This window comes from Otolemur garnettii, unplaced genomic scaffold (genome assembly GCF_000181295.1).
Source record: "Otolemur garnettii isolate 467f Iridium unplaced genomic scaffold, OtoGar3 scaffold00012, whole genome shotgun sequence".
NCBI lineage: Eukaryota > Metazoa > Chordata > Mammalia > Primates > Galagidae > Otolemur > Otolemur garnettii.
In genome coordinates, this window is record NW_003852407.1 from 361,631 (window position 1) to 373,761 (window position 12,131).

General features: G+C 36.4%; 1 protein-coding gene across 1 annotated transcript in view; it reads right to left on the reverse strand.

The window, feature by feature from the left end:
* The window catches only part of DCC (DCC netrin 1 receptor), a 685,279-nt gene that overhangs the window by 183,371 nt on the left and 489,777 nt on the right, over positions 1–12,131 (reverse strand). Inside the window, exon 12 of the mRNA XM_012801997.1 lies at positions 8,698–8,839. Coding sequence (XP_012657451.1) covers positions 8,698–8,839 — 142 coding nt within the window. The remainder of the gene's footprint in view (positions 1–8,697; positions 8,840–12,131) is intronic.

Genomic DNA, 12,131 nt, shown 5'->3' on the forward strand with positions numbered 1-12,131 from the left:
TACCATCTGTGCTGGGCAGTTTCATGTATCAATTTAGGAAGGCTACAGGATCCAGCTAGTCAATCAGACACCCACGGAGGTGATGCTGTGAGGGGTTTTGTTATGGGATATCCATAATATCCATAATATCCACAGTCAGTTAGTTTTTTTTAGAGACAAGAGTCTTACTCTGTCACCCTGGGTAGAGTGCTGTGGTGTCAACTCACAGCAACCTCAAACTCCTGGGCTCAAGCAAGCGATCTTCCTGCCTCAGCCTCCCAAGCAGCTGGGACTACAGGCACCTGCCACAGTGCCCACCAATTTTTCTATTTTTAGTAGAGACAGTCTCGCTCTTGTTCCGGCATTGGACTACTTAGCTCAGACAATCCACCCACCTCCGCCTCCTAGACTGCTGGGATTATAGGCATGAACCACCATGCTGGGCCATGTTCAGTAAGAGATAATTTTCCTCAACCACCTGGGTGGCCTAGATTCAATCAGGTAAAAGGCCTTAACAACAAAGTTGAGGCTTCCTTGAAGTTGCACTTCTGTCCTGCACTGGTTTTCAACTTCCCCTGGCAGTTTCCGCCTGTCTTTCCTCATGACCTGTTCTGTGGATTCTGGAATTGTCCAACCAGTCATCAGAGTTGATTAAGCCAACTCTTTGCAAACAATCTCTCAGTATAAATTCCAGCTGGCTGTCTCTCTGGTTGAACCCTGCCCGATATACCATTTTACCATGTGCAATGTGTTGACATAAATTGAAAATCTTTTTGAATGTTCTGTAGTCGAATCCATTCATTTGAAGTGATGATAATCCATGCGAGTGATTATTTGCACATTCTCTCAGTTTTTTACAGAAGTTAGTTAAAATATCTCACTATAAGGTTGTATGCAAATGTATCCTTATAATTTTGTCATATTTTTATTTGTATATTTTGAACTCAGGATCAGAGTCAGTAATCCAGTTCTGGGTAAAAGAAGGCATGCTAATAACTTGAAGTTAACACCAGAAAACGGTTTAGAGACCGTCTATTATATTGTAAGTATTTGTCCAGCAAGGTCTTCCCTGTTAAGCCCAAGCTATTTATCAGAATATCCCTTCCAACCATATACTGCAGGGGAATAATTCCTGACATTCTTTCCAATACATCTGCAGTGAAATTCTAGCACCCACACAGATTAATATCATAAATCTGAAAATCTTGTCAAATTGCTTTGAAATATATTTTATCTTTACAAAGTCCTTGATTTTGCATTTTACTACAAACATGTAGAGATGCATGTTTAAATATGTATATAGAATTTTGTTAATAAAGGAAATCATCTAACAAAGTGATGATATGAATGTTTAAATATGTATATAGAATCTTGTTAATAAAGGAAATCATCTAACAAAGTGATGATATGAATAAACCAACAATACTTTGGCATTGAGAAATTTACCAAGGGAGGTAACTCACCTCCAACAGTTTTACTTGTGAAAAAAGTTACTATAGTGTCACCTACACATAGATCCCACCAGTTTATCCTAGTGGGATCTAAAATAATTAAATACCTATTTTAGCATATGTTTGGCTGAGTCTTTGGATTCTAAATTTGAAAACTTCTGTATCAAACCTTTATCAACAGAATTAAACTTGTGATTCTTTTTCTAAATCTAGGTAAGTGTAGGATGTAGGAACAAGCAGAACCATTCTGATTTTTCATTGAGGTGATCTGGACATTATCTTTGAATGCTAGGTTACAGTTGGCCCTGCTTTTATGCTGTAAGAAATACTTGGCTGGGCAAGTTTTAGATGTACTGAAAGCTCTTTTAATCTCATTTTTCCATCTAAAGCGATTACTGATTATGAGGACGTTACAGTGTTCTTGTGAGGAACAAGTGCAAAGTACGTTTAAAGGTAATTTATAAGATCAAACATTTAATATATGTAAAGATAACTAATATCTATACAGTGATTTGCAGCTTACTTTCTCACTTGAGTTTTAAACACCCTGTGACTTTGGCACAGAATATATGATTGCTCCTATTATAGAGACAAGAGTAATAAGGCTCAGAGAAACTCAGCAAGCATATTGTGTGGCCCTTTAATCAGAGCTCATTCTATCTCTTGCTGGGCACCTGTCTTCAAAGGTCCACTTAATCTAGTGTGGAACCCCAGAGAGACATCTGCAACAAATAGAAATCTCTATGCAGACACTCAAGGATTTTGTTTTTATAATAATTATATCAGCAACGAATAATGGGCAGACAGCAGGCAGCATAGAATTGATGATTCTATTATTTTGACAGTGGATCAACCTAAGAGATCAATAATGCCCAAAATTTAGAATGAAGAAGAGTTAAATCATTATTTTGTTTATAAAAGTGTTACCCTGATCGAAAGAGGAGGTATCATCAAGAGTTATACAATCACTATGATCAAGTAATTCTGGGAGAGCCCAACTCGGAGAGCTAATATGAAAAGGTAGTTCAAGGCTGCTTCTATTTATTCATCCATCCATTCATTTATGTATTCATTGGAGGTGGAAGTCAGTCTCTAGTGGAAGGCTTTTCTGTGTGTGTGGATAGTTCCAGGACTTGTTAAAATGTATGTTTTCTAACCTGGGATAATGGGAATATAAAATAATGTTTTTTAAAATAAATTGGTCAAGAAAGCTTTAATTTAATCTCTTCTTGAGTTATTCAGCTTCCCTCACTGCAAAGGTAATCTTCAATTTTTCTGGATAATTCTAACAAACATCTCTTTCTATCCTGGCATTTTTCCACTATCCTTGATATAGTCATATAGTCACACATTCATTGTTTATGGTCAGAAATGCATTATCTACAGTTTAAGAGCTAAGAGTAAGGTTTTTAATTTAGAGAGAATAAGGTTTGAATTGTTGTTCCATCACTTATTAGCAGGGGTGAACTTGAAAAACCAGTCCTCCCCTTTGCCTCAGTGTTCTTATCAATACAGTGGGGATATATAAATGAAACTTGTTATAATGATTAAATGTAAAATTCATCTATATAGAAAGGTTGTAGCAGAGTGACTGGTGTCATGCTCAGTGAACGGTGATGTGGCAATTATGGCTGCAAATGGGAAACATTATTTTTACATCAATGATCGTTTATAGAGTCATATAACAGCTTGAGTCACTCACAATTAAGTGAGTCTGAGACAAATATGGTGCGAGGATCACATAGGTCAGAGTCTGAACACATGCAGTCTACTTGAGTTCATCCCCAAGTGGAGATCTTAGTGATATCTCTCTCTGGTTTTCAGTTACCTCTTCTTGAAAATAAGGAGTTTGGATGGGATGAACTGTGTGGTTCCTGCTCTGTTCCCCAGGATCCTAAAGTCTCATCTCAATGTGTGCGTGTCTTCCCTAGCTGCTTCTGGGGAGGGATGGTACAGCTAGCAAGGCTTTTCCTAGCTGTAAAACATTCTATTATTGAAGTCAGATTATCTCAGCTTTCTATCCTCAATACGAAGTGCCTTCAAGCTCTCTATTTCTTCTTGTCTAGTTCTCATTTTTAGATCTCATGGTAAGAGATGGCACATTATTCAAACAATTGAGTTTCCCTTTATTTCCCTAATGTTAACCTTGTGATAAAACTTCTATGCTATTGTTTCAATTTTTCAGTTCATAAAATAGCAATGTATGGTTATCATTATGTTCATTCTATATTGGCCGTGAAACACAAGGAAACTCTTAAATTCAATTCCAAACAACCTTCTCTGAAGAGCGATCAAAAATTAAAAAGAGCATTTTAATATTTAGTTGACACAGATTCCCACAATAAAGCTGATAGCAACCATTTAAAACCCTTGTTATAACTCTGAATTGCTTTGTTATTGCAGATGTCTCATTATCCTGGTAAAAAACACACACAACAAAAAACACCTGTCTAACAAATAACGGATGGTAAAAAAAAAAATGTTTGCGCCTCAACACCTGAATATTTATATCATACAAATGAAGCGTTCTGGCAATCCCGATTTTCTAACAGCCGAATCAATATACCCATGTATCTTACAGGCATTGAAAACATAGGGTCGATTTTTTTACATTTTACAGGGCTGCTGATGTAGATGGAAAATCAATTACTCCTGTATACTACATCGTATGGAAGTTGCTAGATATATCCTGGGGCCGACTCTAAAGCCCAGCCAGGCTACCAGTGTATGGTGTTATTTCCCAGGGCTCCTTAAGGCTTTATAGCACTGAGGACATACCCACAATTTCTAATAATGCAACAGGTGTTTCTATAGCCAAGAATAGAGCAGGGAGTGGAAGGCAGAGGTTTTGCAGAGCTTCTTTAAAAATGTTTAAGGGTATGATGCTATTCAATAACCTTTTCTTTCATTAAGTCATATATACAGAGATCATGAATACATTTATGCCTTTATGGGATTGATCAAGTATAGAATACAAATGTCTTAGCACTGTGATTAAGTAAATGAGATGAAAGCTATGCTAATTAGTTGGATCAATAACCTTTTTATTGCTTTAGTTCAAATAAAAAAGGATTATGTGCGATTATTTTTGGCAATAAATTTCAGGTGCAGTTATAAATACGGCTCCTCAGAACCTATTTGTATTCCTATATATGTCTTTATAACTCATAAAATGAATAAGTAACAGTATGAACAAAGACTTCAAATTTGGGTCCCGATTCCTAAAATCTGTAAAAATAGAAATAGACATTTGTGAGCTAGTCCCAATAACAAACTAATTCATACAACTCATGTCTTTGCTTTTGGTTGGAATGATAACAAATCAGAGTGATGATGGGCCACTCCATGCTGATTAGAAGCTGTAATTGTCACACGTGTTAGATGAATAAAAATGTAGAACCCAACTTTTTATTTTTGAATAAATAAAGTTTATTAAAAGATATAATTCAAAATGATTATCTTAGAGTGGAAAAGTAACTGCAAAATGTCTGTAGTGGGTTGAGTAGTGCCCTCCTAAAATTCATGTCTACTTGGATCACCAGCACATGATGTTCCTTGGACATAGTGTCTTTACAGACATAATTGATTGGTGATCTTAAGTTGAACTCATTCTGGATTTGAGGTGGGGCCTAACTGAAATGATTGGTGTCCCTATTGCAAGATGAGAGAAAACAGAGAGGGGAAGGTGAGGCAAAGACAAAGGCAGAGGTTGGAACAAAGAGAGGAGAACCCAGGACTGCTGGCGACACCAGAGGTCAGGAGCAAGGCGTGAGCTGGGTTCTTTCGCAGATGTTCCAGAAGGAACCAAACCTGCTAACACCCGGATTCCAGGCCTCTTGCCTCCTGATCTGTGAGAATACATTCATGTTGGTTTAAGCCAACGAGTATGTGGTCATTTGTTCCAGCATCCATAGGACTAAAACAGGGTCTTTGGTGGTGAGAGGGTTAATACTTGCTGTGTCCATGTGCCCTTTCTTTCTCTTGCTCTCTCTCTCTCTCTCTCTCTCTCTCAATGATTTTATCTTACACAGAAGGAAAGTACTAAAATTTTGTATATTTAGAGAGTCAGAGTTTTAGTTCAATAATACTGAATGTATTAAATGTATTAAATTCTATTTGTCAAAAGAACTAAGTGAACTCACAACCACCAGTGAATTCAGTTGCCATGAGGCTGCCACTCTCCATTGTTTGCCCAGACCATTCCCTCTAAGCTGTTTATCTGGTGTTGAGATAGCTTTAGTGGGAGGAAAGCTTCAATTTTGGGTTTAAGTGCAAGTTGTAATATGCCATTGAAGTCTTGACTGTTCATTTATTTTTGTAATTTACACGAGCAATTACAAATACATATTGTATTGTTAAAAAGCAAACAATAGTCGCTATTAACATTTTCATATATAATTGTTCAAAAATTTTTATATGAATGCATATTTTTGTTTATAAATATGGACTCACGTAATATACCTGATTTAAAATTGAAGCATTTCCTTAACAATAGGTTAAAAATATTAACTTGTCATTTAATATATTTACCCTGCATTATGATATTCGGTGATACGATTGTGTCTGAGTTATCTAGGACACTGTCTGTAGTTGGATGCATAAGTTTTATAAGAAATATTCTTTGCTATTAAAATACTGTTGCATGGATATGTTTCTAGTTAAGAACTTTGCAAAAAATATGACTGTTTCCTAGGATAAATCCTTAGAATTTTAAATTTAAAATTTTTTCTTTATGACCTCTATGACAAATGTGCATATATTAATATAAGTACATATATACATACCCATATTCAAGTATTTATATATAAATAGGACAAATAGATCAACATTGGTTTACAGAAAGGTTCCAGAAATTTTCTGTCCCACAAGGAGTATAGGAAAGTTTAGATTTCTCATATTCTTTTTAATTTTTTTAATTTCAGATTAACATGAGGGTACACACAATAGTTATATTGTCTGCATTTGTTAGGGAAAGTCCGAGGGGTATAAGGCACACCTCTTGGGAGAAGGACTGAAATACAACATGCCTCATTTTCCTTCCAGGACAGGGTGCCATCATTTATTTTTATCTTTATTACTTTAATCAAAGGATAATGCCAGCTCATTTTTGTTTTAATTTGCATTTTTCTATTTACTAATGAGATTGAACATTTTATCATGTTTATTGGCTGTTTATAGTTCTGTCAATTGAATTTCCATTCCTTAGTCTATTGGAATATTCATCCTTTAATTCATTCTTTTATAATGCGTTTATTTTATATTTTCAATCTTTTTCATTTCAGGAAGAAAAGCAATGGCAAGAAAGTTTCAGAGCATCAAATTTCCATATCTTTAAAAAAGTGAGTCTTGGGTCACATTATCCTCAGGGTCTCTTCTAGTCTAATATTAAATCTAGGAATATACGAAAATATTTTCAGCATTATTTTCAGTTTTGGAGAGTTCTCTTTAAGTAAATTCCATGTGGTACTAAATAAACAGACATGCCTCACTTCAATTATTTTTATCTCCTTCCATGATTTCATCAAGGAAAAAAAACACAGTGGCGGGTGCCTATAGGCCCAGCTACTCCTGAGGCTGAGGCAAGAGAATTGCCTAAGCCCAAGAGCTGGAGGTTGATGTGAGCTGTGATGCCACGGCACTCTACTGAGGGTGACAAAGTGAGACTCTGTCTCAAAAAACAAACAAACAAACAAAAATCACAACAGCAACAACAACAACAAAAACAACACAGAAGCTTGATTTGGTTTTTAAAAAGCTTTTGAAATGGTATGGTAAAATGCCAATACTTTCTCTTAGATTCAACCATACCTGTCAAGGAGATTTTGTCTAGATTGAAAACGTGTAATGTCATTTTTGACAATCAACCTTGGAAGCCTTCTCACCGTTGTGCTAAAATTTTATAGGCAGAAAAGGCACAAAATTTGGACACTGGGAGAAAACCCAGGGCACTTTCAAGTCTCTGATTTTGAGCTAAACAAGACATTTACTCTGTGTGTGTGTGTGTGTGTGTGTGTGTGTGTGTATGCTATCATTTCCAGTGGAAATGTACTAAATATCTGGTGTAGAGAAAAGGAATAAAGAAAGTATTACTTTTTTCTCATTTGAAATACTAGCTTGCTTTATCCATTAATCACAAGGTACATACTTCACAGTTTGTATGTTCTCCCAAACCCAGTTCGTGTGCCACTCCAGTTTTGCACAACTTCACCTTCCGATGTCTGTCATGAGCCATTGCTATGTTCTCTGCTGCCAAGTCCCAACCACAGCTGAAGCTCTTCCTAGGGCTGTAGATCTCTAAGCACCGCGACTGTCGTAGACCAAGCCATCATCACAGAAAGTGCTGGCCTGTACATGGCATGTCTGCAATTTCATCAGACTCTCTGGCTTTGCAGGAGGTTGTCTGGAGGTACAGAGTAGTTCCCATCCTCATTTCCTATCCAGCCACGGATTGTGACAAAATATGTAGCTTTTCGAGAATTACCCAGGGGACATAGCAAGCCCTGAGCTTGTTCCAAAGTTGTGGCTGTCCAGCTCAATAATGTACCACCATCATCTGATTCTCCTTCTTCCCTCTTGTCCGTTCCCTCCTGCTTTCCTGAGCTTACCCTTCCCAAAGGTGTTACCTTGAAAGCGTTGCCTCTGTCTATTTCCTGGGAACTTGAACTGACATGTTATAGGGGTTCCAATATGTAAAGGAAACATGTGAGTATTCATTTTATGAAATTATAAAATTTCTTTGTATGAGAACTGGGTCCAGTTTGATGTACCATGAATTCTAACAATACTGATACAAGAGTCAATTTACTTTTGTTTTTGCAGAAAGTAGAGTCATCTCTCTCTTTATTCCCTAATCTACCCTATTCCTCCTTTTCTAGCCCTTGCTCATCCCTGGAGATTGGAGGAGGAGGATCAAAGTGACTTAAACTTGGAACCATGTTATTAGATAACTTTTACAAGTTATCAGTGAAAACATTAAGTTATTAAGATAATAGGAACTCCTGGTGAATCCACAATGCTGAGAAAGTAATATGGATTAAAAACCTCAAGATACAGTTATAATGGATGACGGTACAGAGCAAAATACGTATTAAAAGCACTGTAGAGAATATAAAGTTGAAATATAAAGGTTGCCCTTCTTCTGGCCAATAAATGTCACCTGCCAGGAAAAAAAAAATCAATTTTCCTTTGAAGTGAAAGCATATTTTATTCCTAAAGCATTTAATTCGTCAAACTCTTCTGAGACCCCATACACCCTGGGAACACCGACCTGTGAACAGGTACCAGAGGTTGTTGGGCTCCAGCGTTTCCATCTCACCCCTGCGGGTCGTCTTTCTGTGCCGAATTTTATAACCAGTAATAAATCCATTTTGTGTTCCCGATGGAGGCGGCAGCCAGCTTACTTTGATACTCTGTAAGATAATAGATGTAAATTAAAACATTGGAGAATGAAAGGAGAAGAGGACAGGGTCAAAGAAGTGACCTAAACGTAAGTGTGAAGACAGCAGAGAAGCCAGAAGTGCCAGTGATTTGGCCTGAGAGCCAAATTAAATCCATTCTTACAACCTGAAAGCGTTCTTATTTGTCTGATTTCAACAAACATACACAATTCATTTGACTGATTGCATGGATTATCACCTCTCCTTTGCACCCTAGACCATTAGAATGACAAAATATTATAAATGGTGTAAGCCCATAAAAGTATAGAAAATAAGACTATGTTGGATGAGAGACGTCAACTAATATTAGAAGGTGCAAATTAGAGGGAGATATGGTGACCAGGAAGAAGAAGAAAGCTGAAATCTAAATACCTTATTAAGAGCTAGTAATGAGAATCAAGGTAATAGAAAGCGTGACAACATTGAGGGAAGACTGGACAAGATATTGCTGCTTTCTTAATAACTTGGAAGGTAGGGCTGAAGTGTGGTGCTGAAACAGGAGAAAGTCTGAAGCCATGAAGATAATTTAGGCCTCAGGTTCCCACCCACACCCAGTAAAACCATAACCCTTCCTGACCTTAGAGCAGCCAGTATATTTACCCTTTAGGGAAATTAAACACGGAAGACAAAGATTCAGAGAGATTAACTACAGAAGGGAACCGAGATGTGGGCCAGGGTTATTAAGTCAAAGATGTGAGATACTCATGTCTTCTTCCTTCATCTACTGCCCAGAGCAATAGCAGCTTGGTGAAAATATCAGATAATAATTCTCTAGAGAAAATAACTTTAGAGAAGTTGACAGTCGGATCCCTGATTAATTCCCAGTAGTGAGGCTATTACTTAATAAGCTCCCCCCATGCGCTAGAATTTGCAGTTTGAAATCAGCTTGTTAGTATTTCATCTTAATGTAAACCAATAATTTGAGACCATCAGACATCAAAGAAAAAATTTAGTATAAATGAAACTATAAAAAATAATATGGAAGATGATAATGGCCCCAGAAAGAAGCAGCAGTCATAAACAGAACAAGATCAGAAGGATGTCACTAAATACCTTACTAAGAGCTACTAATAGATACCTGGATATTCTAAGACGAGATGCTGCCGCATCCATGAACAGGATAACAAAATAAGGATGATGAAAGATAAAAGAATCTATGAGGTCATTTCCAACAACAAAATCACTAACAAAAAAAGCACAAAAACGTCAGATGCATAGTACCTAATATATCTCAAAAAGGGCACTTGTTTACCACATGAGAATTGAAACAAGAAGACAGAGCATCTCCTTGTTCAGCCTTGGCTGGGAAACGTACAGCTGGGGACACAAATTTCTCACTGTTCTACACGTAACCAAAAAAGCACCATGGACATTGATTTCAGATTACAAATAAATTTTAGCAAGAAGAGAAAGTCACAAATCTTGAATCTGCAAATGATGAGGGTCAATTGTGATTACATAATAAATATGCTTTAATAATTTTGGGAAACTAATTACATAGAATTGGTCTGATTATTTAAGTTTTTTTAGAAGATATTTAAAGGGGATATGGAAAAACTGAGATCATTTCTCAGTGCTTCACTCTTACTACCCTTTAAATGTGAGAACTTAAGCATCACTCTTATTAATATTTATTAACAGTTTTCGCACTTACTGTGGACCAGGCGATGGTCTGTCTAGCAGTCTGTGAGTTATGGTTATACTTATGATGACCTTGTAACTTAAGGTCTGTGGTTATGACCTTTGCACATTCATATAAATGGGGACACAGAGTGGTTAATGACTTAAAGTCATGTAGCCAGCAAGTGATACAGGCCAGATTTTAACTGGGATCCTATGAGTCTGAAGCAAGGCATTCTTTTCTATTTAAAATCACCTACCACAAGAACTTTAAGAGTCTGAGAGTCCAATTCATTTAAAATATATTATTAACTTCATCCTTGCTGTGATATAAGCACATAATCTTTAGGATTATGGAAAAACCAAATATATCATGGTTTATTCATTCTAGCTGAGGAAATGGACATTCAAATTAATAATGAGAAAACAAAGTGCTAAGTGCCAAAGTAGAATGTCCCACAGGGATTATGTGGTCAAGAAAGACTTCACAGTGAGCCCATCCTTTGTGTGCAACTAGGAGTTCATGGGGAGCGGGGAGACTGGAAAGGTATTTATGACCAAGGGACTATCAAGAACAAGTTCAAGGTCACCAACAAGTAGAGCATCCTCAACTGAAGGTCCTATAGTCTCTTAGTGGCTAAATCCAATGAGACTTACTGGACAATAAAATGGAAAGTTAGGAATATTGGAGAAAAATTGAAGTCTTTCAGATCATTCTAAAGAGAGAGATAATGGGATCAATGTGTTCATTTAACACATTTCCCTAAGTTCTCTGGAAGATAAAATAATGAATAAAACAATAATATCCCTGGCTCCCAAACAATCCATAGCTTTAAGTACACACATGCCACCTATCCTCCTCTTCTCCACCATACACACGTATGTGCACATGTGGATAAATTCTTTGCTTCCAAGTGTTTTAGAAACAAGTAAAGCAAACCAGAATTCAGTGACTAGCCATACTTATGTTTATCTTTCACTATCCATCTTATTGTCAATTTTTAGGGCTTCAGAATAGCAGTAGCAGAAATTTTACAATCTTACAAAGGAGAAAATTGAGGCACAAAGTTAAATGAGTGATAGGCCTAAGGTCACCGTGCAATACTACGGAAGATTTTCCAATTGTTGAATCTAATGATATTTGTATTATTTTATTTTTATTATTAAGTAATCCTAGGGATACTACTTGGCAATTCTACTCACCAATATTCTCATTCCTGAAAAGGAATGAAACTGAATTTAAGTCATTAGTTTTAAATATATCAAATAAGCCTTCCCATAATTAGCTCTCAAAAAATCAAGGAGAACATACTCTAAGGGCTGTAGCTTGTTTTCAAAGGCAAAATTAAATTCAAGTACAAAATGGAAATACAAATGTAGCTGTTCAACCCCTTAGACTAAGAGCTAGAATCTTCTGATTTCCAGTTAATATTTTGCTAAGGCTTTATGGAGTGACATTTCATGTGTCTGATAAATGACCTGAATCTCAAAGTACACTTGGAAAACAGAGAAAGTAATTGTGCTTAGTATGTCTACCAAATGTAAATCCCTCGGTAAGCCTGGAGAACTTAATTACACCAATAATTAAATGAGTAATACTTACTTTTTGACAGATAATTTTTCTTTGTCATATTTGATGATTTCT